Source organism: Anopheles cruzii, chromosome 3 (genome assembly GCF_943734635.1).
Source record: "Anopheles cruzii chromosome 3, idAnoCruzAS_RS32_06, whole genome shotgun sequence".
Classification (NCBI taxonomy): domain Eukaryota; kingdom Metazoa; phylum Arthropoda; class Insecta; order Diptera; family Culicidae; genus Anopheles; species Anopheles cruzii.
In genome coordinates this window covers 62,834,627-62,861,425 of record NC_069145.1, presented here as the reverse complement: position 1 = coordinate 62,861,425, position 26,799 = coordinate 62,834,627, and the positions used below count along the sequence as shown (strand labels likewise).

The 26,799-nt window shown below is 49.3% G+C and overlaps 2 protein-coding genes across 2 annotated transcripts in view; both read left to right on the top strand.

Moving 5' to 3' along the window:
* Positions 1–9,731, top strand: part of LOC128273296 (chaoptin) — a 52,439-nt gene extending 42,708 nt beyond the window's left edge. Inside the window, exons 3-5 of the mRNA XM_053011234.1 lie at positions 1,624–1,734; positions 2,454–5,730; positions 9,537–9,731. Of these exons, the coding sequence (XP_052867194.1) occupies positions 1,624–1,734; positions 2,454–5,730; positions 9,537–9,731 (3,583 nt within the window). The remainder of the gene's footprint in view (positions 1–1,623; positions 1,735–2,453; positions 5,731–9,536) is intronic.
* Positions 9,732–23,605: 13,874 nt separating this feature from the next.
* On the top strand, positions 23,606–25,941 carry LOC128271761 (probable serine/threonine-protein kinase kinX). Its single transcript, XM_053009393.1, has 3 exons — positions 23,606–23,626; positions 24,439–24,638; positions 24,675–25,941. The coding sequence occupies exons 1-3, from the start codon at positions 23,618–23,620 to the stop codon at positions 25,939–25,941; spliced, it is 1,476 nt and encodes a 491-aa protein (XP_052865353.1). The 5' UTR covers positions 23,606–23,617.
* The last annotated feature ends 858 nt before the right edge of the window (positions 25,942–26,799 follow it).

Here is a 26,799-nt window from a genome sequence, read left to right as displayed (position 1 = left end):
ACCTACCAGTCGCTCCTGCTCCCCTAGTCAAATTTCGTATTTTTCGGGTTTCGAAGTTTTTCAAAAATTGTTCCTTTTTTTCGGCTGTCCGTTGTCTGTTCCGTTATTTCTCCAAAACTACTGAACCAATCTGCGAGAAATTTTGCACAGCGTAGTTTTGTGACACCGAACAATTAATGCAGGACAGTTCGACTCTCTCACACCTCCGAGGAGAGAACGAAAAATTCATGATAATTGGGTTTTTATAAATCTTAGAAGAACGGTATTTATGATAATTTGGGTTGTTTTCGAATAAATCGAACCAAATTTTGCAGGTAGGAGTTTTTGAGAGGGGGAAACATTCCGGTGAATATTTGAAACCCTTCCTCATCTTACAACCGGTTCGGAACCGATTCAAAATCGGTTCATGACCGGCTCAGAACACGATCGAATAAGTGGACCGATTTGATCACCGGTTTGATTACCGTTTCGACTTCCTGACGCCTATTTTCCTAAAAAAGAAAGTCAAAGACGCTTAAAATGGTTGATTCTACCTTAGCATCGGCATATTCTAATGTTAATAGAGGAACCTCTTTATTCTCTTATCAATGGTTTGTGCTCCAAGTGAGTAAAGTGTATAAAAGTTTATGAACTTTAAACGACGCTACAACTCTCAAACGCCGAGACGAGATTTTGACAGATAAGCGCCCGCCGTCCTTACAACAATGGGGTTTACAAGATTCGGAAATGGTCCGGATGAAAGCACAACGACAAGAAATAAATATAACAGCAAATCCTCGTCACTCGTGTCCGTCCGCCGTCGTCCGAGACGGACCTCGAGAACCCACCATCATCGTGCGCTCGAGAGTCCTTCACGATCCGCATTCGAAGCAAAAACCGAACAAGCGTCTTCCATTCTTGTCTTGGCTACTGTTCGAAGTCCAACCCTCCCCCGCTGCCGGCAGAGTGCTCTCCTGGCCGGTGTCCCAGCTCCGTCGATTGTGCCAGCGGGCCAGCGATTGAATTAGCCTTCATCTTTTTATCACGGCTAAGCATCAGCAGTGGCCCGTGAGTGGTGAGAAAGATAAAATTCCTCCAAACGGCAAAAGCCCCCAGACGTCCGAAACGTGGCCACTGGCTGCCGGATTGCCGGATCTGTCCATCGAACCTCGAAATGTGCGCGGCTTTCCGTTGGCGTTGGCGTTTCGGTCGAAGCCGTGCACACACATTCAAATAAATAAATTGAGAAAATTTGATTTTCGGTCCGGTAAGAAAAACAATTTCCAATTTGGCCATTTTTATCCACCACTCTCTGCGGAGGGACTTTTTCTTGCCGGTGGACGACGACGACGACCGCCAATAGTTGGATGCCTGCAGCTGTTTTCAGCAACTCTGCCCTTAAGGTCAACATGCAAATGCCAGCCGATGAGTTTATTTTTCCGACCAATCTGCGGAACGGGCGGACGGCTGCGGGTTTAAAAGTCGTTTTCCGTGCTTCCCGGTTTTTTGCTTCCCGTGCTGTCCGGGCAGCCATTTAGTTTGCGAAAGCGCCCATTTATAGCGATTGGCCTGTGCTGTGTGTATCCCTTCTAAGCTTCGCTTACGATCTCGGGTTTTTTTTTCTTCTTTCGCTTCCATCCACAGCTTCATGCAGCACTCGCTGGTTTCGCTGGATCTCTCAGACAATCAACTGCAGGGCCTGCCGCTGGATTCGCTGAAAAATGTCCACAGCCTAAGCCGATTAGTAGCCCAGAGGTAAGTAAGTTAGGTTCTGCGACAACACCGGACCGCGCGCCCGACCATATGGCTCGGTCCAGCGACCGACGACGGAAGCCGGAACCGTTATCCGGATGGTTCCTGGATGGTGACTTTTTTGCTCATTTTCGTGGTTCTTCAAAAAATAACAATAACATTCGGTTTGGTAAAGTAAAGAAAGCTCTGTGCGGTGTTAATCTAACGGGCAGGGTGAATTGCTTTGCCGTTAGGACCTTTTTAATGGATAATTTATTTGCAAAGTAATCTCAATGCCGTTTGTTCACTGCTTATCAGGTTGAGATAAATCCAATCCAACTAAGCCAGATGAAATAAACCGAAACAGAATATATAAATATAAATTGCTAGCTCATTGATGAGTAGTATGTTCAGTCCTGCTGTAGACTGATTGCTCCTACCAAATTAATCTTGTTAAAAGATATACAGTACTGTTCGAAGTTCTGCCTCTCGAACCTCGATTCTCGAAAACTTGAATGTAGCTTTCAACGCAACGCTTATCGAGTGCCTCGGAGCACTACGAAGTACGACGTAACAAGTTCATAATTTGTTTTCGCTACTCAGAACTCCACAGCGGGCTGACCACTGGTCTGACGTGCTTGAGACAGACAGACAGCTAGATAATACCGAAACCGACCAAATCTGGATCTGCCATCGTTCTCATTTTGCCCTGTTCCTTTCTCCTCGCACACTCACACACCCAGGAACAACATCCACCACCTGGACGGCAACTGGGGCGGGCTGGCGGACTCGCTGCGCAGTTTACACATTTCCGGCAACTCCATCTCGGAGGTCTCGTTTTACACGCACGACGAGAAGCGTCAGAACCACACGGCTCCGAACTCGCAGGCTTCGATGATAAACGCGAAACTCTTCTCGGCCGCCACCCAGCAAACGGGGACGGGTGCATCGGGACAGCCGCCGCAGCAGCAGCAACAGCAGCAAGGCAGTAAGCCGTTCGCGAAGCTGAAAAAGCTCGTCTGGCTCGACATCAGCTCGAACCGGATCGCCCACATCAGCCCGAACACGTTCCCCAGGTCACTGGTAACGATCGATCTGTCCAAGAACCTACTCACCCAGTTCCCGACCGCCTTCCTGGAGCACCTGCACGATCTGCGCGTCCTGTCGCTGCGGGACAATCTGATTGCGAAGCTCGGCGGTGGCGGTGGGCCGGGCCCGGAACCGCCCGTCCCCGTGCGGATCCGGCTGGAGAAGCTGGACCTGAGCCTGAACCATGTCGAGGAGCTGCCGCCGCAACTGTTCAACGGCAGTGTGCGGATAAAGGCAATCAATTTCGATAAAAACTTCATCCGCCACCTACCGGCCGACTCGTTCCAGGGCCTGAACATCGTGCACATGGTGCTGGCGTTCAATTTCATCGAGTCGGTCGATGCGTTCGCCTTCGCGACGCTCGAGAACAGCCTCGAATACCTGGACCTGGAGCGCAACCGGTTGACGGTGGTGCCGGCGGCCATCGGCAGTCTGAATCGGCTGCGCTACCTCTACCTGACGTCCAACGAGCTGAGCAGCGTTCCGGATGGGCCGCACGGGTTACTTCCCGGCACGCTGAAGGTGCTGTCGTTGAGTGGCAACAATTTCACCGCCATTCCGGTGGACGGACTAATTAATTGCACCGAGCTGTCGTACCTGAACATGGGCTACAACAAAATCACCGACATCGAGGAGGGCGCCTTCGGCGGGTGGGGCGCCAACCTGCAGACGTTGTTGCTGCGCAACAACAAAATCACCAGCCTCGGGTACGGTGCGTTCGGTGGGCTCGAGACGATCAAGGAAATTAGCCTCAGCTTCAACGGCATCCACCACGTGCACCCGAACGTGTTCGATAACGTGTCCTCGACGCTCAAGATCCTGGAACTGTCGTTCGGCATCTACCGGCAGGAGTACCCGGGCGAGGCGCTCTCCGTGCTCACGGAGCTAATGTGGCTCGGGCTGGACAACAACAACCTAAAGTCCCTGCCGGACGATGCGCTGGCCAGCCTGGGGCAGCTGACGTACATCAATCTGGCGTTCAACCGAATTGTGGCCATCCCGCGCTCGCTGTTCCGCTCGGAAGTCCACCGAAATCTGGTCGAGATTGATTTGTCGTTCAACCACCTGGAGGAGCTGCCGAGTCTCACGTTCGACAGTCTGGAGTTGATTCAGATCATCAATCTGTCGTCGAACAAAATCCGGGCGGTCCAGAAGAATGCGTTCCACGATCTGCCGTACCTGACGTACGTGGACATGTCCTGCAATGGGCTGCAGAATGTTAGCGAGGGTGCGTTCAGCTTTCTGCCCAGTCTGCTGAGTGTCGATCTGATGCACAACGAGCTGTCGGTGCTGTCACTGAAGGTGTTCCGCCAGGTCTCGAACGCCACCACCCCGATGAGGCTGAACATTAGCAGCAACGCGATGGAGCTACTCGACGGGGACGTCAACTCGCTGCTGTACGTTTACTCCCTGGACGCTAGCCACAATCAGCTACAGGAAACGGCCGCCTTCCGGGCGTTGGCCTTTTCGCTGCGTATCCTGTATCTCAACTGGAACAACCTAACGGCGCTGGGTAACCATGCGTTCGGTGATCTGCAGATCCTGGAGGTGTTGAACTTGGCCCACAACAACATCAGCTCGTTGCGACGTCGTAGCTTCGCGGGGCTCGCCAACCTGCAGGAGTTTGATCTGAGCCACAACCGGATCGAGAGTCTGCAGATCGAGCAGTTTTCGCCGTTGAAAAAATTGCGTCTCCTCAAGCTCAACAACAACCGGCTGCGTACGATCCCGCGCGATTCGTTCCTGAACACGCGCATCGAGTATCTGGACCTGTCCAACAATCAGTTCACGACCTGGCAGGCGACCGCGTTCGCCGATATCGGGTTTACGCTGCGCTCGATTCAGTTCGACAACAATCTGCTCGAATTTCTGGACCCGTACATGTTCACGAGCACCCAGTTTCTGCTGGAACTCAGCCTGGCCGGCAATCTGATCAAGACCGTCACGGAAAACTCGTTCGCCAACCTCAACAATCTGACCGTGCTCGATCTTAGCTACAACCAGCTGATGCCGGTCAACTTCCGGGAGTTGTTCGTGAACGTGCCACGGTTGCGTGTGCTGAGCCTGCGTGCGACCGGCATCTACCGTCTGCCGACCCTGGCGTTGCCCCAGCTGGCATCGCTCGATGTCGGCGAGAACAACCTGCAGGAGATCGAGTCGCAGGAGGAACTGTACCTGCTGCGCGAGCTGCGCATCGAGGAGAACAAGATTAGCAACATCTCGAACTTGCTGCGCAACCTGCCGGCGTCGTTGCGTGTGCTGGACGTGTCGCGGAATCCGATCCGGAAGATTTCGTTCCACGACTTTGCGCTCTCGCGCCGACTGGAGGAACTGTTCATCGAGGACATCAAAATCGCCAACTCGGACGTGTTCATCAAACTGCACAATCTGAAGCGGCTCCGGATCGGGGCGCAACACAACTTCAGTGATCTCATCTCGAAGTTGCGCGGTCTGCAGGAGCTGTACGTCACCGTGTACGATGAGCATCTGGGAGACGGGCTGTTTACGTCGCGGATGCACTCGAACACCAAACTGAACGTGGTGGAAATCACCGGCCGCCGGCTGGTGTCGATTTCGAGCAACGCCTTCGAGGGACTCGCCCGGAATCACGAGTTGAAGCTGCGGCTCCACAACACCCTGGTGAACGATCTGCCTCCGGGGGTTTTCTACGCCCTCAAGTACATCCCACGGTTGAGCATCGATCTGTCGGACAACCTGCTGGCGGCGCTCGCCCCGGACAGTTTCTACCCCAACACCAGCTCCTGGGATGCGGTGGGGACGCGCAGCGTCATCGGGGGCCTCGACGTGTCCAACAACCCGCTCCAGTGCGAGTGTGGCTTGGTGTGGCTCGGTCACTGGCTACGCCGATGGCTTCGCGAGACGGCGCAAGTCAACCTTATATCGAAGGACGAGATGAAACAAATGATCCGGGTAAGTCAGGGAAAAATAGAGGGACAGTTTGATAAATACTCATTGCGCCATTAGTACTTACCCGAAAAAAATAGGACGAGTTTCAATCACCAAATAATGTACCTCAATCTTCCGGTTCCGCGAACGACGCCAAAGTGTTGCGACGCAAAGCAAACAAAACCGGCTCATGATCAAACTGTTTACAAAGGCGACAACGAGACATGATTAATTACCGCATCGTTTCTGCTTCAATCAACTGCAGCTTCTTTGGCGCTCTCCCGTCGAAGCACCCGATATGATGTGCTCGCTCGCTGTTTTCATTAGCATCCCCGGGCCGCAGGAAGAGCGAAAAACGGGGACACAAAAACGCTGCGCTGCGAAACACCCCGGAAAACTAACACTCAACTTCCCCGGGCGGGCGGTACAAAAACTTCGGGCACACTTTGTAGCGATTATGCTCTGGGTCTGGCGGGCTGGCTGGCCGGGTCCCTAGGGTCCCCGCTTCCGTCCTGCCTGCCGTCCTGAAGCGAACAACGAATGTAAAGCTAATCTGGTGCCAAGCAACACTTTTTCCCTCCCGCTTCGGTTCGGCACAGTATAAATAACCTTTTATTCTGGCATTGATTAATACGAAACGACATTAATAATTTATGCTGCTCGCCCAGTGTGATGATGCTGGGTCCTTCCCATCGCCACGATTTTTTTTCGCATCTCGTTCGCCTCTTTTCGGATCATTATGCTGCTTGCTGCCCGGGAACTTTTCCTTTGCCGGGCGCGCCGTGATGAGACTCTGACTATGTTATATTGTTTCGCTGTTGTGGGCAGCGCTCATTTTTTCGCGATAATAAGGATTTCAGCCATCAGCCACGCTGGCGGCGACCGGCGACATTGGACATTGTGCTGGAAAATTGCATCATAATTAAGGGAAGCAATAAAGTGCTCCACGGTGATAATGGCATTCATCGTTTCCGGGTTGTGACAGTGACGGAGAGTGTGTCTAATTTGCTGTGAGTGACTGTCGGTGATGGTTGCACAGCCAATATCCGTTGCAATTCACTGTAATTACCCGGCAATTGTGGTATATACGCGGTTCTTCGTTGCGTGTTGCAACGGTGAAATCGTAGCCCGCAACGTGTGAGCCCTTCTTTCAAAGGGCTAGTTGAATATTTATTCGAACATTTTGGGCGCTACTTTATCGCTGACATACTCGCAAACTGTGGCGAACTCTTTTGAAGTAGTTTTCATAGTTTCAGTGTCACATTCTTCATAGGATTCTCAAGAGATTCTCAAACAGAACGTAAACTATTCAGGCTAAACGTGTATTGCATACTTCTAGGTGCGCCTTTCACGAACACGACTCTAGGTTGTTCAATATGTTTTGAACTTCGATAAGAAAAACACAATTTTATGGTTTAAAATACACTTCATTATTGAGTATCCTGAACATCAACACAGTTGTTCCAAACAGACCAAAGTTCCAATTTATGAATTCCATCCCTGAAGTGAGATTTTGGAAGGGCTGTAAAATACGCTTCCACAGCCGTTATGACCCCACCATTTGATGAAAATCACTTTCCACGCATTCATTGTTTTTACGCCTGGAAACAAATGAAAGTCGAACTTTAATTTATGGATGTTTGCCATTGTCAAAATGCTCTTCCGACACGGTGTATTGTTCAGAAGAAACAGGATTTGTTTCTGAAACCCACTACTTCAGTCCAAATATTGATTCCATTGCCCAATAAGATACCGAGCGGTTTAGTAATTCTTCTTCAGTTACTGGTCAATTTTCCAATACGATATCCTGTATTTTTCCTATCATTTCTGGTGTTGCTACTGTTTTTGGACGTCCTTGACGTGCGTTACTTTCAAGGCTTTTCAGCAACCCATCTTTCTACTGTATCAATTGAAGGTGAAGAGTCCTTATACACTTTTAACATGCGTTCGTAAATTGCCTTTGCTTTTAAACTTTCCAAATATAAAGACTCAATCACTGCACAATACCTGATTTTTTCCGTTGTAAAAAATACTGTGACACGTTGATACTAAACGGCTTGTAAACAACGAATGAAGTGAAAGATTAAAATGAAACTTCTCTGCTATTGAAGCTGAACACTTATTGGTATAAGATTATTACAGCCTGGTATAAGATTATTAGTAACAAAGCCAAATGTACTGTAACTAATGCAACAACAAATTCAATCCTCTTTTATTGACTTGTACCTTTTCCCGAGTAAAATAAATCACATTGCTTGAAAATGCACCGGGTTATGAGTTATGAGAAAAACCTCCTTAGCTCCGTCCTTACATGTCATTTCATAACCCTTACAAATTGTAGTCAATATGTAGGGCTCAATACAAACGAAATTACGAATTGTTGCATCATTCATCCTCTCAAACCACAGAGCCAGGTGAAGCCAACATCAGACAAATCCCAGCACACTGCCCGGGTTGCATGTAAAGCATTATCAGCTTACTATCAAATTATTCATTGGCGGAGCACAAAGTTGCACGGAATTCAAGAATTTTAGAATGGATTAAAGTGGAAAACTTGACGCTGATCCAATCGCACTCTCCAATGGCACCTTTTTGCTTCGCCCACAACAGATGTCCGAATCAATGGCCCGGCCCGGAGTGCACTAAAAAACTTGTTGGAGCTCACTTTGTCAACTCATCGACGACATCGTCCTTGTTAGCGTTAGGTGAGCTCTTGCGCTGCGAAGGTATTTCCACACACACACACAACTTGAGCGATACTTTGACATCGAAACACCGAAACCAAGGCGCCTTTGAATCTTGTGAAGCGCCGTCTCCGGTCCGGGAAAATTAGTCACATCTTCCGAACCCGCTCCACTCGACCCGACTCGAGTGTGTTTGAATATGTTCTCCGAGACTCGGGGGTGCTCGAGTGTGTGTGTGTGTGTGTGGTGAGAAGGCATTGCCGGTGCGCTGCTCTTTTGGGCCGCCCCAAAAGTATGGCTAAACTTGTTTAGGTCCAATGCGATGGAAAAGTTCCCGGTCACACGGCCACACGGCACCCGGACTGGCCGCAACGGCATCGTTTCGGTCCCCTGAGCCGCGGCCGAACGCTCCGGTTTCCGGTGGCCGAACGTGGGAGAGCGTTTTGAAAGTTTTTCAAGCATACAGAATGACGCCATCGTCGTCATCGGCGGCGGCGGCGTCGAAAAGGTACGGCTCCTGCGCTTCTACGGAGTCTGTTTGCACGCCGTGTGTTTGTTTGCCTTACGCTCGAGCCCGGCCCGGCTCCCGAGGAGCCCGAAAGCCAAGAGTGAGAAGTTCGGTAAATAGAATATTCTATCCCCGGGTTGTCGTCAACCCCGTTCCACCCCGGGGCCGTGTCGCCATCGAACAGGGCTAATGTCGCCATCGTCGTCCTGCGCCCAGGTACCGGGCGATCCGACCGGCCGGTCCCGAGGTGTTTCACTGTTTAACTTTCCAGTCACTTTGACCGAAACTTTTGACAAAATGTCACATTCATTCGGCTGTTTGTGTTGTGAAGATACAACATTCTCCCAACGGCCTGGGGTTCCGGGCGCTTGGTTGGTGAAAAGGTACCGAAGGTTGAAGCATGAATGGGGGCCACAAATCTTAAACGGTTCCTTTGCTGGCTTATCAATGCGAGAACCGGTGATGTTGCTCAGTCAAGCGTCAGACTTTGCATTTCAACAACCCGATTAAAGTTACCGGGGAAGGATGGGTGATGTTGTAAACGATGGCTTAACTGTTTACCTGATTGCCATTAGTTCCGGTTCCATTCCGATAGCGTACGCGTCACTAATGCACCGGTTCCGTTCTCTACTTCACAGCGAGCAAAGAAGAGCACCTGCACGGATCCACTGACCGGGCGGCGGTTACCGTTCCTGGAGATCTTCCCCGAGGACCTGCTGTGCCACGCGAGCGCGCTGAGCAGTTTAGCGCTGAAGCTACGCTTTCGGTTTATGCTAATCTGCCTCAACATGCTGCTAATAGTGCTGCACAAATCGCGGACACTGATACTGTAATTCCCGCCTTGTCACGGATGTGTGTGTGCGTGTTTCTTGTGTGAATCTTCGCGTACGCGTGTGTACCACAGATCGATCTGCATGTAGTGCCAACGATTACGACCGGAAAGGTAAGACAACCCAGGCCAGGCCAGTCGTCCAAATGCACCGGACGGAGATGCACGGAGAAGCATTATGGACAGTTTTTTGCGTTCTGAGTGTTTGCCCCACACCGTCCTCGGTGCTCGGTGACATTGTAAATAGTGTAGTCGAAGTGTAAATTACGATAGGAAAATGGAGGTTATGTTTTTGTACGCGAGCCATGGTCCAAGACGAATGATGTAAAAGAAAACACACACAAAAAGAGAAGCGAAAGAAAGCGAAACAATCGATCGAAGAAGGATCGAACAGTGATGGAGGACGGCCGGTCCGGCACCGGCGTGTAATGAGTAAGATATTAACGAAAGCCCATCCACGCACCCGACCCAACAGCAAGGAATCCATCACGAATCGTAGCGGTCTTAGAATAGAGTACTTCGTTCACCGGCACCATATTTGCACCTGAGTAAGAAACGAGAATAAGTCGTTGATTGGCACCTACCAACCATAGGCACCGAGCCCGACGCCTAGCGAGTCGTGCCATTTTGAGGGCAAGGCCTCCGAGGCCACTAGCAAAGTAGTTAATTCGAAGCGCGGTTCGTTTTGCTGTGAGATTTATGCTCGGTAAAAAAAAATACTCAATACCAATTGTGACTGTTTGTTGTGCGATTGACACACGCAAAGGCAGCTCTGGGTGGGTCAGCAGTTCGATCACAAAAATCGTCCCCGTCAGGGCTACGCGTCACCATGCGTCTCCATCGCCATTCGAAATATGTTAAACTCAAACACACTTCACCTGTCCGCGATCGTACCCCGCGATGAGTGATAATATAGAAATCGAAACTGCCACCGCAGCAACATTCTGGTCCACCGAACGGCCGCGTTCGATAAAATGGCACGTTCTGTTCCCGTCAATCAGATAATAATGATGCGGCCGGCCCACCCGCCCGCCTGCTGCTGACCCCAAACCGAACCTGGGCGGTACATAATTATGCCATTTTCAGTCCAATTACGAAAACATACAAACCACCGACCGACCGATCGACCGAAAAGGCTGCATCGGATGCATTTTCGCTGTTTTCGTAAAATTTCCCGACCCGTCCCCCGACCGGGACGCCCCGCCCGTTCGCGCTGTGCCATTCGCCGAGCCAAGCCGGACGGATTCTGTTGATTGATATTCATAATGATCACACAATTATTATCACCGCGAGGCCGCGATTATAATAAGGTCGGCCGCCCGGTAACATCGTGACCGGCTCCGGGTACCTATGCTCCTGTCTCTCCTCGTGTGTGTGTGTGTGCAGTTTGTATGTGATGTTAATTAATTTCACATAACTCGGGCCGAGTCGTGCGCCGTCGTCGATCGGTTCATGTTGCGTCTGAAGCAATAACTGCCGGGCCGCTCGGCCATCAAACAAATTTATCGAGCACTTAGCTGTTAATACAATCTGTCAGCAAGCCGTGTCGATGGCGATGTATGTGCGCGTATGTGTGCCCGCCCCGGCAGAAAGTAAGCTCCGGGGAGGTTTAGTTACAGTCTAACCCGCTTTTTCACTCCAATGGAATGACATTTGTTAGTAGAAAATAGTGTTTTGTGTTCGGTTATTAGGTCCCACACTGAAGCGTTGTTGCTGGTGCCTATTTTTGCGACACGATTTTCAGTGATCGTTAGTTTCAAGTTTCGAAGTCAGTTTTGTTAATCATGCTTTCACCAACATTTTTTAATAGTATTGCTCGTGTATTTTCAGACCAATAGCTGACACTGGAAAAAGGACGTCCTTTTGCCTCATTGCAAAAGGATTTTTAATCCATTGTTTAAATATTTGCTACCAAGCACCGGTCAAGCCAGCTTAATTTTTAACTCACCTTAGCTTATTGGTTGTAAACAAAACCCTCTCAGCTACTTAGTTCATGTTGCAGAATGTTATTTTTACGCTTTACCCTTTAAGAAACACAAATAGATGAACTTCAGCATATTTCTTGAGTAGAAACCGTTTTTCAGTACTATTAACTATGCTTTTGTTTGTAGAATGTGTCTCCTTTTTTTCGTTTTATTTGCTTCAGTTGTTATTATTTTATTAACATTAACAAATGTTCAATGCGTTAAATACAAGTTGAATGAATCGGTTGGTAAATTACCTTAAAAAACCTCTTTTCCTATCATACTTTTCGAATAACCAGTAGTTTTTTTTCCAACCATTAATTATCATTCCTGTCTAGGGTCAACGGCCCTTACGGAGTAGATTCGCGGAACAATCTGAAGAAGCTACTCGGCTAACGTCACATACGCATCCGAGGTATCTCTGTCACTCTGTCCAAGTCTGTGCCGAACCCCTTATCTTATCCAATCCAATCAACCGATAAATAATTTAACAAAATGGCACTCCTTTCTGGCCTGCTCACTCACGAATTTGTACGATTTCAAAGAACATCCTTTTAAACCATTGTGCCAGTGCCATTGTTTGCTGTGTGCTCGGGAAAACAATTTGTGAATCATGTTTCCACCGAAACGGAAGCGGATTAATGTAATCTTGCTCCGAAGTTCGGTCGCTACCGTTCGCTTTCCTCGTCCCATCTCGTCACGCCCGTGACACGCTGCACATTGTGATTGATGAATTCCTGAAGGCCGCCGTGCTGCGAAGTGCGGTCTCCACTTACTGTCGAAGATCAATCTGATAACTTCGGCGGCAGCGGCAAGTCAATTAAAATTTTATCAAGATTGATTAGCCGCCCCCGGGGGGGGAAGGAAGGTTTTCCAGTTGTTTTCTTGGCGTGAGGTTCGACTCGCAATTCTCTCGCAACGAACGCTCCGGAGCCCCGGAACCAGAGAGAGCATAATGGTGGCCGCATGATTTCGTAATATTTCACCAGAGCCGAGAAGGAGCCAAGCCTATCACGGGGACATGGGCGTCATGATAAGCAGACATAATTGAATTCTGCGATTGATTTTATCATTTCTTTGTTGCGGCCCCGGAGGATTCGGCGAATGCGGCATTTTCCCTCGTTTTCGGGGTTGCCAAGAACCCCAAGAAGTTCCCTGGAATTTGCACAACAACCCGCGAGACGGGCACGTACGTATGTGTGCGTGCGGAATTGTTTTATAATGAATAATGTTCAGCACGCCGCGGTATGGCTCGATGGGCTGCGGGTTGGAGAAAATGTGCAAAGAAAAACAGTTTTTCCATCCATCAATCAATCCCCGAACCGCGACCGCGTCGCGACCCGACCATCGCGAGTGGCGCGTTCCTTAAAGGATGCAGCCATGCGTGCGTGGCATGCCACATGCCGTCAATACGCCCACCAGACGTGGCCACACGTGTGCTCCGTACGGTGCCGATCAGGTCCTTTCCATGGAAAGGACCGGCAAAAAGTCAGCACGCCACGGCACCATCGTCATTTTTCAAACTTGGCCGCACCGTGAGCCGCCGCGGATCGCGAGCCCGGCCGACGGGGGGTTCACTTTCATTTTCCTTCACTTGACGGCGCCGTTGACAGTTGCCACACAAACCGACAGCCACGTGGCCCACCCGGGTAAATCGCATGGCATAACGGTTCTGATTAATACAAATCACCGACAAATTTCTCAATTGATAAACTTCGCATTTACGTCAGGAGCCGCCGCCGCCGATAGTGTCGCCACCGTCTCTCACGCGTGCGCCCGTGTGTGTGTGCGATGGTGTCGGCTTCATGACATTTGACAGGTGATGGGTTTCCGGTGGGTGGTTCGTGTGGTGGGCGCTGGCATTCACGAAAGGTGCCACGCGGTGCCACGCGAAAGCCATCGAAGTGGCTCCCAAGGAGAACGCAAACGCGTGGTTGGCGCGCAGCGGGGAGCTGGAAAAAAATGTGCGTCATTTCGCTCAACATTCACCCGATCCTACGGCCCCCGCCACGGCGTGTCCTTGTGAGTCACCGGAACACACCTTGGCGCGATCGATCGTAGCTCGCGCGAGCGAACACCAGAAAGAGGCTGCCATCCGCCTGGCGAAAGGGGTCACGGGGGGGTGGGTGCGCGGGCATCCACGACGACGTGGGTGAAGGAAGTGAATTTTAATCTTGGGTACTTTTTGCAGCGCACCACCACCACGCAGTTCCCCCCGCGGCAGCGTAATCGAACCACGGATGCCACGGAACGATGACGAACGGATATGCTCGCGACGGAAACGTAGAAGTAAATTATGCTCTTTTCCCACTTACCACGCGTCCCCAACGCCGTCCCCTCGGGGGGGGGGGAGGTAAAGTGTACATGCCAATCATTCGGTCACGAAAGGGCTGCCGGCGATGCCGGGGTGGAGTCCTGCGCCACCCGGCTGGTCAACCCACCCGTGGCCTGTGTGGTTGCGTGTTGCCACTCGGCCCTCTTTGTTCCCTGTCCGTGTGTCCTTCCGCTTGACGTGTGTGTGTGTGCGGAAGTGATTTACTCGACACCAAACTCCCGGCAGCCCGTACCCACGGCGGGTGACCTTGGACGCCAGCATAATACATATGGCAGAATGTTTTCTTTTGAATTGGCAAAAAGTCGGACTATCGGGCCACAAAACGGGAACAAAACGTGTCGCAGGTAGGTGTGTGTGTGTGTGTGTGTGCGAGTGTAGGTTCCCCAAACCAATCTAGTTACCCGGAAACGGATTGCGCTCTTTTGCCTGGTTTTTATCATGCGGCGCCATCGGTGAATGACAGATGGTTGATTGAGGAACCACAGCGCCGCCGTTGAATGAAGGGAGGAAGCCACCATTTTTGAATGGTGGCCACAATACGGTGATACGTACCGCCATTTCTAGCCTCGGTTGGGCTCTCTATCAAAACAAACCGGAAATCAGATTTACACCTGATCGACTTCCACAAACAGTTGAACAAGCATCAAAATATGAAGTTGATTTAATTAAATCACACCTTCAATCATCGCGTTTAGGTGAAGAGTAGAAAGATCCTTTTTTTGGGGGGAAATATTTCATTTTTGATAGCATTATAGACCGAGGAACGGGTTTTTGAACCCATTCATTGTTGAAAAGCTTAAACGTTATTTAAACTTATTTTACGGTAGCTGTTCTGTGTTCATTAAAGAACAACAGTTACGCAATACTTTCACAACTTTATTGTCGGCTTTGACAATTTATGGATAAAAATGATTTAAATTTAATTTAGAGCATAATTTGAGAATTAATTTCCATAAAATATTGATATAAAATCCAAAAAAGGCTCTAAAGGGTAACAATGAGTCCGAATTGGAAGGACCGACGATGAATCTGTTTTGATCGGTTTTAAATTGAATTATTGTCTGTTAGCTGAGGTCGCTTCGCCTTCTGCATCGAAATAATTCCCGTGTTACAGCCATGGGCCGGGTCGGTGCTCGCTGATCAATCAATTTTCATTAAAGTAAAAGCACACACAATCGCACATGGGCTACAAGTATCAATTAATGAGCTTACAGTTTCGTGCCATATCTTATTGAATACTTTAAGCGTTAAATAATTTTCAATTCGACTTCCAGGGCTATTAATTCCAGGCTCCAATTGGGATTCCATTTGGAATGTTTCAAATATTTTAACTACCACCGAATGGTGGCATAAAATTTATTTAAAAAATCATAAATTGGGCAGCCTATGCCCAACTGGCAATGGTGGCTTCAATCTGACGCAAGTTCGATGCAACTCCATCCCAAAATGCCGATACTTTGCACAAGCAGCTCTTGGGGTTGTTTAATTACCTTCGAATCTCCAATTATGAATGTCCTGCAAACGCCGGATGGGAAACAATACTATTAGGTACAGTGAGGGCACACACAATAGTCGTTTTGTTTGCTTACTTCAACTGGCCAGTCCATCCAACGCATGAGGGGTCTCCACTAACACTAATGGGGAAACCAACGGTAGCCAACCCGCAACTCTGCTGCATTATGCCCCGTAATTGCCATCCGATGTCGGGGTTTTTGTGTCACCTCCGGACCATTTGAACCAGAATTGATTGAACACACACACACACACTAATGTGATGTTTAATTTTATAAACCCATCATTTTGCGCACTGCGCGCCCAGTAACACTTGAACTTTCCCTAAATGGCTTACCGGAGGGGCCCTTGCGGCCCACTTATTTGCTCGCCGGTAATGAGCATTAAAATTGGATCATGCTTCGGATGCATCGGTGACTAGGATTTGAGCCGGTTTTGACCACATTTCGCGATGTGTGTTTAAACACAATTATTTCAAATGAAGCTGGCCGGCACATCGGTGATAGTCGTTGTCGATCGGGGCCACCGTTGGCCGTAAAGCAACACTGTTATGAGATTTTCGGAGCTAATGTCATGTGAAACAATAGTACCTACAAGAATAATATATTTGGAATCAGAATTGAAAAAGAGGGGATTTGCTTTTGTTTTAGTTGGAGTTTTTAGCAGCATTGCCTACGTTTTAATCATTTTCATATTTTTAATATCCGAATTTTTCCTAAAACAGAATTTTCCACATGACTCCGCTCAAGTTCAAAAGCGAAAAAATGTCATCAGTGTAGCTGTTCGCATAGCATAAAATGGACCCACACGTACGGTGAAGTTATAATTCGTTGAATAAGTTCATCCTCACTGGGTTCCGGACGGCAAATGCCGGACATTCCATCGCATCGCACAAATCCAAGCCTAACTCTCCACTAACCAGAAGTCAACTGGAAGGCCATGAGCCTAGTCCTAGTGCTCTGACAAAAAAACCGAAACTTTCAAACTGTGTGCCGTACAGTCATCAGCACTATCTGCAGCGAACTCACTTGCCTGGTCAGTAAAGGCAGTAGACGAAGCAAGTTCATCACCATTTGTCATCAAGCAAATGCTAGTGGTCGGGTTTCACGGGCTCAAACCCGAACCCGAGGCCGAGTAAAAATTGATGGTTCAATGAAATAGTAGTTTGCGACATACAAACCGAATATTTCACTTCCTGAAAATTACCCACAGCTTGCATGAAACCCACGGGGGTCGGCAGTGCCACCGGGGTTGGCCATTTTCGAAAGTCACGTACGGAAATTAAATATTAAAGCTATTTGATCACATAAAAATGCATGCACGGCGTTACGGTGCGTAGCCCAGGCCCCGTGCGGCTTTGTTGACGTTTGGCTAGACATCCTTTTATGCCGACAAAAAAACCCTCTCGACCAGGGTGTGTTCCCTACGGTGGGGTCACTGTCAGCCATACATGGCCTCAGGCCATATCAGAAACATAGAAGGTGCATCAATGTTTATGGTTCAGTGCGCAGAGCCGCAGATTCAATGGGGTGTCTGTGTGACTCGGGCGTGCTCCGGAGTGTCCTTTGGCAGTCAGCGCCCTTAGCCACTTCACATGGAACGGGCTCTGCTGCTCTGCTTCACGGTACGTCCAATGCCAAAGTTTCCGAGGCAGTTGTACAAGGAAAAATTATGAAACCATGCCGAAGCCAGCGGTATCCGTCTGGCCCGAGTTGAACCGACGCGTTCTGGGGTTTATTTATGGAAATGGTTCATTGTAGTGTGATTCCGAGGAGAGTTTCACGTTGAAGTAAGATGCATTAAAATTATTTTAATATTAATGAAACCGGGCTGAACGGAAAGATAATATCTTGGCGAATATGATTTCGGATGGTGACATGATCCAAGCGCACAACACTCATTGACAAACTGTAAATAGGATTTATTTATCCATTAATATATTATTTTTTGCGTAAGGGTCCAGGCCTCCTGGGTTGCCTGAAAAGGAACGTGTATCGGGGGACTGGACACACCTAGTTCTTCAATAAAGAACACTACCATTTAAAAATTAACATTTTATACCATTTGGTTATATTAGTTGATCGGTCTAACATGAAGCGACATTCTTTTTTCTCATTTTTGGTGTAGTATTCTGCTGATGTTTTAAATGATCCCACAATTCCAATATACTCACACTCATGTTAGTGCTTGTTGGCGAAGGCTTAAATCTCATAAATGAACTAAACATGTTGCATGTTGCACAAAAATGGTTCCCGATTATCTCTGGGTCTGGTATTAGCGTGTTTTAGTTCTCAAATGCCAATAGTTGAAACAATCGAGCTGATTCAATCTCACAGCAAAACGGCCGCGTCTCGCAAATAGATAATTGATCCGTAAGAAAGAAAATGTGAATACGTTACGTTCGCACTGTAACATTGCCCAACAGCCGAACCGTTGACGACTAAATCGATAACGATAAAATCATACACATTCACCTACATACATGAATAAATTGTGATATATTTTTATATGAAGAAAACCATTATAGTTAAACGGAATCGGCAGTAAGGAAATCAAAGAATGCAAGTTTCGTGAGAGACGAAAATTGGCGCGTGGACGTGTAGTAGCAGAAAACAGTAGCTAATACGCAGAAAAAGCAAAATGCATCACTTTCTATTGGATTGCAGGGTTTTGCTTTAGGTTATCTCGCGCTCAACACGGCGCAAGACACAACGCAGTTTTATTCCTGAAAGGAACGTTCCTACCGCAAGCACTGCAAAAAAACCCGAGATCAGTGACAGCCGGGGTTTTTGAAGATAAATTCCGATCTCTGCTTCTTCTGATGCTGCTGAAACCTCTTGATCGCACATCGCTACACTGGTGAAAGGCAAGATGAAGCACAACAGCATATAAATAAAAATTTGATACCCAACAAATAAAGGCACGGCCTCCGGGAGCCAGCAAACCAACGAACAGTCAGTGGAAGGCTGGCCGATAAGAGAGATGGATGTGCGAGAAGACAGCGCCCGACGATAAGCGCAAATGCGAAGGAAATAGGTATCAGAATGTTCTTTTTTCCGGGGCCTTGGTCTTGGCGCCAGGACGCCAAAGAATGATGTTTGGATTTTTTTGCTTCAATTTGTTTTACGCTATCTGTTTTCATTACATTACGGTTACGAACACCAGTAGAAAAGGTTGGCCGAATTGCTCTTGACATTCAAATGGATTGCCAACCGGTGACGGCCCTTCTTAAGACGCTAGCCAGAACTAATTGGTTATGGTCATAGACAAAACAAGGTTTGTTGTTTGAATAGGGCCAAATGTATGGCCTTGAAATTACAAAACTTTTCCACACAACCGTCTGCCTGTTGGCCTAGGGCTTTGTGAGGATTAATATTTCAAATCTCTAGAGATCAATAACAAATATTGAATTGTAATGAATAAATGTGTAAAAAGGGGGTAAAAGGGTTTATCTTCATGAAGGCTCGATTTTTTGTGATAAAATATACTGATTTTTAACAAAGTTCAGTATTTAGATTTCAGACAAAGTTCAGATCATTTAGTTTGTGGGCAATTTTAATAATCATTTCTTTGCTTTGCTTCGAATTGATAATTAAATCGAGCCGAACGACCCAAGACTCACTCACCAGCGGCCATAATGCACAGTTGTAAAATGGCGTAACTCGATTAATCTTCTTCCGGCCATGCAAATGCGAACCGACCGACGGCAGCTTTGGGTGTGAGCTTCTAATTTGTACACCAAACATCTACACAGAGCTCCTTTCTCCACAGAGCTGGTGGTGCCAAACTCTAGGCAAACATTCATTCGTCCAGGCAAAGCCCGAAAAGTCCGGAAACTATGCTTGGAAACTATGCCATTCGTCAATCCGTGCCCGACGTACAGCTGGCAGAGGGCTATAGCTTAGCTTAATTTATTTTCTACACTTTCTCCCACCGGCGCACTTCGCACGCAACGTAACGTAGCCGCCCGGAAAAGCCTGGCCAGAGGTCGGGCCTTGCGGCCACCATCCCGACCATTTAACCGGCCTCAACCTTTCTGTCGGATTACTAGGATCCCGAAAAGAAATGACGTTGATCCTTCACCGATCCGTACGCTTAGTTGAATTCCCGCTCTGCCCTGTCCGCTGGCCCCGCCTTGGGCCGTCTTTCGTTGCCCGCCTTCGGTTCGGATCCGCTGCTGTCTACCCGGGGTGTCTACGCCGATGCCGGGATGCGGACTGAAAAATGGGGCCAAATGGAGCAGCAAACGCATAGTCAGCCTTGTCGGTATCTTATCACGGGCTTCACGGGCCGCAATTTTCTATCCGGTTCGGTTCCACTCAACACCACTCAAAATCACTGGCCCACGCCAGTGATACGGGATACGGTCGTTGAAAAATGGTACGGTAGGGAAAAAATTATTATCCTGAAATTTAAACTGACGGCTCCGCGTACGGCGATAGGGTTGGATCGGTTGGAGGCCTGCCCGAACCCTGGTTCCGGTGAGCGGTGTAGGATTTCACCAAATCTCACATATTGACAGTTTCATTCGATCCGATACAAATCTGGAGTGGTGAGAATCGGATTGGTTTGGGCTTGGGAATTTATTACGCACGGACCCGAGCCAAAGGACGATGTCCTGCGATCCTGCGGCCCGTCGTTACTCTGGCGGGCGCTGGCCATTCAAAATGTACCAATCGGTCTGTTCTGGTTGTCTGGTCGTCCTCCATGCTCGATTGCGTGTGATTAGGGCCAATCATAAATCACTTGTTTTGATTTTCCCGCTTTTATCGTTCAAGGTCACGCGTCCGGAAGTGGAACAGGAAAATTCGATTTTTCGCAACGGGATGCGTTAACGTAAACAAATGGTTCATTCATCGGTTAATGAAATTCTTGTTAGGAATGGTAGGAACTTTATGATAAAATTTAAATTGTTGACATAAAACGTTCAAGGACATTAAAAAAATAATAAAAAATGTGTGTCTATTGTTTCATTTCTTTTAACTTGATAGACTCCTCAAGTAAACTTTGTCTCACGTCAACCTACAAAATATCGAAGATAAAAATATAAGTTAGTAACGAACAATTGTACACCAGACACGATTTTGATTGGAAAAAAGTCTAAGTATTCCAAATAGGTAAATTGATATGCATAGAAAAAAGAGAAATGCTTTGAAAAGAAAAGCTTCCTCCTTTTAGGCCTTTTAATTATAAATTCATGTTAGCCTAATTCAATGTTTTAACGTTCACCAGAACGATGTCATTTGGCCATCTAAACTCCGGAGTGCCTGTCGAGTGAAGTAAATGTAAAGGTATTGAACGCCAGCCAGGGGATGTCAGCGAAACATTGTCACCCGTTACAACCAGCATAAACTAGTGCCACTTGCTGGTGTAAAACTGAAGATGCAAACGTGTGATTAATGATAGCAGATCCGGCCCTACCCTATCATGTTGTAATCATCTTGTCGATAAGGGTTTCTTTTGATTCCACAGTCAGATGAGGGAGCTGTTAAGCCAAACTACCGGACCGGGTTTGCCATGCGTTGCTATCTGCACGCCGGCTTAGCTAATGCATCATCGCTAACGTTCCGAAACGTAGTGCAGCACCCACCGACGATCCTTTAATTAAATATTGAAGACTGACGCCCGCCAGCCCATCGGATGCACCACTTCACCACGTGCCGCATCGTTCGAAGGCCGAGACCGATCGAAGGAGGCATCAGTAACACCAGTCGGATCCACACGACGATGACGACGATGATTATTATTATTATGTGTATCCTCGCACAAAGTAAATTGACTCGTGCTGCTCTAAGCGGCCAGCAATACGCATTCGATTCGATCCTGCCGCATCGTAAATCCACATTCCGGTCGTACCGACCGCTCCACTCCAGGCCTTGGCTGGTCGGTTGGTTGGTTAATTTATGAACGCTTCCGAGTTCACAATTAGAAGTCACCGGCAAACCGGCAAACGTGTAACGATTTCTCACAGCACAATCACGGCCGGTAACGCGTCCACCGTGCTACCCGTCATGCCCCTGCAGGACCCAGGAAGATTGTCGAGAGATAACGATCTTGTCCCAGAACTTGTCTGGCGCAAGTGAGCAACAAAGTCCCGCTGGCTCGATAGTGTGTATTTCACTCAACACCCGGGCCCCTCGCTTTAGCAGGGTGATAGTTTCTGTGATCAAGTTCTGTGATTTAATGAAAGGCTGCCCGCACGCCCGGAACGAGGAAATGGGATTTACAAGTTATGCTAAGCTCGCCTGAGGTGCGCTCCGGTGCTCCGGTGGGCGGCCCCGGGCTAAGTTTGCGAGCATTTTACATTAGCATCAATCTGAATGCCAAATATGACAATGAATATTTATGGCAGTAAATAAGTCGCCCGAAGCTGGCCCGAGCCCAAGCCGTGAACCGTGAGCCGCGCCACCTAATGCTGGCAATGTTTGGACCATTTTTCCGACGGTCGGTGATTTAAACGCACATTACGCGTGAACGATGAACGATTTCGATGTTACATCTCGTGCGGGCCCATCACGAGCTACGTCATCGTTTACACACCCCAAAATTATGTCTATGCTCCGCGTGTGTGTGGGCTCCCTTTTCGGCTGCATTCCGGATGTTATTCAACGCACTCGAGAGAGGGGTTGAAGGGTTAGCTGCGCTCGTTGGATTGCCCAGTTCCAGTTTCTATCACAATTATGATAATGTTGCACCTTGAGCGAGGCATTCACCCGACATTTTGCTGGCCGAAAGTTTACGAAGAAATAAAAAAGCATCACCCCAACCGAACCAAATACTTATAATTAGCCCGTGCCCGTTAAACGCACACACAACTCTTTCGCCGGTGGCAACCTCGGTTTATTGCGCAACGAATCCATTCCGGCCGGTTGATGTATCGTAAACTTTGCCACCCCTCGGTGGCTGATGGCCGATAACACCACCCAGCCCACGACCCACTAGGGTTGCACTAGGTTGTGCGGTTGTGCTTCAGATGATCCACGAAAAATGGCCCCTTCGAATTCGCCACCGATTTCGACAATTTACTATCAATCGGAATGTTGCGGAATCGGTTGCCATAAATTTCCTCGAAACGCGCTTCATTGACTGCCCGAAATGGGGACGGTGTGACAACATTGGACGACAAATTTGCTGCAGTTTTCCACGTGACACGTTGTTTTGTGACAACCGTTTGATTCGCCCACCCCTAAAGGGGCGTCTTTCTAATTCCGGCGCGAAACGCTATTAATTGTGGACGTTGGAAAACACAATATACCACGCATCGGCGCCTCGTTCCTCGGCGCACTGAGTTAATCTTCCACTCGGAGGCCACCCTTGACCAACGTCTTCGACGTCTTCTGCCCGACCGGCCGGAGTGTTTTCTGCCGGAAAAAGAAACTTTTTCATTCGCGCGCCCGAAAAAATGCGGAAAGTTCCTTCGCCGCAACTTCGACCGAAGACGGTGGCTATAAACTTTTCATTTAGTTTTCCACGGCACGTTTTTTAATGAATTCCGGTGCCCAGGTGCGGTGCGGTGGCCCAACTTTACCCCAATCTTACTGCTCTTTCTCTGTGCGCGAGTTTCGAGTTCGAGAAAATTTACAATTCTATGGCGCAGGTCGAGACACGTCTCTGCGTCGTCTCTGCACATCGTCAAACAACCGAAAAATATTGATAAAATGGACGAAAAACAGAAAGCACCGAAAAGAGACCGCGCGACACCCATCGGTGGTCACCCGGGGTAGTCGCAACCCTTCGGCGAGCCTTCGCCGAGCGCAATCCTGAGCCAGCCGATATCGGTCGTAATGGTGTTTGCAAGATTCACGCATCACTTCCGTCCGAATCCGGAGGGAAGGAGAAGAAGAAAACAGCGCCGAAGCTTGACGGCGGATAGGATCACCGTCGGTGGCCAACACAGGTGGCTGACCCGCGGACCCGCGGATCGGGCACACCGCGTTCGCGCCTATATAAGCTGCGGCCGGGGCCCTCCGAAAGTCAGTTCTTTCTCTGGTCTCGCTATCTCCGGTACTATTGTGCAGGTGCGAACGTAAAAGTGGACGGCGCAACAACGGCGTGTTTTTGGTGAATCGACAGTGCACGATGCGTATGGTACGTTGGCTCTCTGGGATGCTGTCTATGTGTGTGTGTGTGTGTGTGTGGCGCAGAGACCTCTTACCCCGTTTTGGACTTGGACCTGGGCGCCGATGCGATTGATAGGATAATGGGCGCAGAATCAGTGAAATCGGCTAACGGAACCCTGACGGCCCCAATCTGTGACGCGCTCTTCACTTTCTTTGTCCCATTTGATTGCGGGGCCTCCCCGATGGCCTGCGAAAAGTGAGATTCATGTTTCGGGGTAGTGTGGGTTAATCATCTTTCTGGTGGGATCTCTGGCGTCGGTCTCGATCAACGATCGATCCAAGCGATCGAATCGATCGACTATCGTGGCGCCTTATGAGCCGCCGACTCCAGCCGCCCCGGGAGACCCCGGGATGGAAAGTGGCCCACATTGGCCCACAGAGAAACCCGCGCGCATCGCTCGCTCCGATTGTCCGTCATATTTATTTCGGCAATCCACACGCACGGCACCTCTTCCGGAGGCGGAGGGGCCAGTGGCGAAATTGGGTGGCAATTAGGCGCGTTACGACATGCGCTGCGTCCGAGAGAGTTTCTTCCATTTCGCCCATTCGCCCAACTCAATTCGATTTCGTTCCGTTCCGTGCCGTTCCGTTCCGAGAGTCCAATGACTTCCGATGGTTCGTGGCATCCGTGGTGGGCTTTCCGGTTCATGTGCGGCGTCATGTAACGCGTGGCAGGGTGATGATGATGATGTTGGCAAATTATGAAAATTCATAAACCATCTCCGGGTTTCAGCGTGGTTACTCAATCCAATCCCATCCATTCCGGTCTGCACTCCACAGTTTATCATCCCTTGCTGCCTGGCCCTGCTGGTGGCACTGGCCACTGCTGAGGGCGGCGCTGCAGCGGAACAGCAGACGGCGGCCGACGAGAGAAGCGCAGAAGCTGAGCCAAAGGAATCTCAACGCCTGGAGAAGCGGGGCGCGTCGGTGGGCGACTGGAACCAGCTGTCGCACGGATACGCCGAGCAGCACAGCTACCAGCTGCAGCATCCGCATCAGTACCACAGCAGCAGCAGCAGCAATGGCCCCCAGCTGCAGTACAACATCCTGCAGCACCACCAGCACGTGAAGTACGAGCAGCCGATCAAGACGATCACGATCGAGAAGAAGATCCCGGTGCCGTACACGGTCGAGAAGCACATTCCCTACACGGTCGAGAAGAAGGTACCGTACGAGGTGAAGGTGGCGATCCCGAAGCCATACCTGGTCGAGAAGAAGGTGCCGGTCCACTACAAGGAATACGTCAAGTATACGGTCCACGTCCCGGAACCGTACACCGTCTACAAGAAGATCCCGTACGAGGTCAAGGTGCCGGTCGACAAACCGTACGAGGTGAAAGTGCACGTACCCAAGCCGTATCTCGTGGAGAAGAAGATTCCGTACGAGGTAAAGGTGCCCGTCCCGGTGCCAGTGACCGTCGAGAAGAAGGTCCCGTACGAAGTGAAGTACGAGGTGGCCGTCCCGAAGCCGTACGTCGTTTACCGAAAGGTACCGTATGAGGTGAAGGTGCCAGTCGACAAGCCCTACAAGGTAGAGGTTCCCCGCCCGGTCAAGGTAGAGGTCCTCAAGCCGTATCCGGTCGTTGTCGAGAAGAAGGTCCCTTACGAGGTGAAGGTCGCCGTTGACAAGCCCTACAAAGTGGAGGTGCCCAAGCCCTACAAGGTTGAGGTGAAAGTCCCTTACCCAGCACCGTACACGGTCGAGAAGAAGTTCCCGTACACAGTGGAGAAGGCTGTGCCATACGAGGTGAAGGTACCGATCGACCGTCCGGTGCCAGTCTACAAGGAGGTTAAGTTCGCCGTCCAAAAGGAAGTGCCCGTGCCGGTGAAGGAGAAGCTTTACGTGCCGGTGCCGGTCAGCGAGAAGAAGCCGGAAACCGAGTACCATCACCAGGAACAGCAGCAGCACCAGCAGCAGGAACACTTCTACCACGAGCAACCTCAGGCTCTGGTCTACCAGCAGGATGAGCCCACGTACCATCAAGAAGCGCAGCCACAGCACCACCAGCAGCAACACCAGCTGCATCAGCAACCTCAAGCTCTTGTCTACCAGCAGGATGAGCCCACGTACCATCAAGAAGCGCAGCCACAACACCACCAGCAGCAACACAAACTGCACCAGCAACAGGAGCAGCAGCACCAACAGCAGGAGCAGCAGTACCACCAGTATCAGCAGCACCAGCAGCAGATCTACCATGCGCACCAGGACCAACAGTTCCAGCAGCAACAACACCAACAGCAGCAGGAACAACACCATCACCAGCAGCACTATGAGTCGCACTAGGGCGGTGCGGATCGCCAGCTCAGACAGCTGAGACACCAGATGTGATAACGATTAGATTATTTGCCTAATGACGCTTTTTTGCTATGCGGAACCGGACGACCAGCAGGTTGCGTCCCCAACTAGTGCGCCCCGCCTGTTGTGCTTCATTGAATCGATCGATAGCTGTTTCAGTCGACCGGGATTAGGATAGACCGAGCAAGAGAGAAAGAGAGAGAGAGGGAAAGGGATATATGTAAATCAGAAGCAGCTACAGCGCGTATACGAAAGGATGACGAAGTGATCGTATTCCGATGGAAAAAATCTTGAAATGTTCGGACCTGTGCCAATGCGCAGCCCACCACGGTCTCAATAGCTCAGCACGTGGTCCATTTGGTCCGCTGACGCCGGGACGACGGTGCTTAAGGGACTGGTAATGCACCGCCGTTTCCTGGCCGAGGTGGGACGAATTGGCCCGGGAGCTGGCGAGGTGGGTGCGGTTGGTCGATACTCGCACCGACAAGTTGTTGCCTAGTTGTTTATAGATCTTTTGACTGAAGAACAGAAGTTAATGAAAATAAAAATTATGATCACAACAAATCGTCGGCAGAATTTTTCGGTACTTTCATTCGCCAATTGTTTACGGTTCTCAGTGTTTCACTGACGACGATCAGCAAAAAGTCAGTAAAATCTACAAATCCCAGAAAAGATTCGATTCTAGTTCGATTGCATACATTCAGGCGCTTTCCTAAGTTCTAAACTGACTCTGTGTATAGCAATCTTGGCATGTGCGCCAAGATGTAGGCAATCCGTGTTCCTCGATCTCAAGAATGAGTTTTTGAAGGAAGGCTCCATGTGTTCTCGGTAATACATTTTATGTTG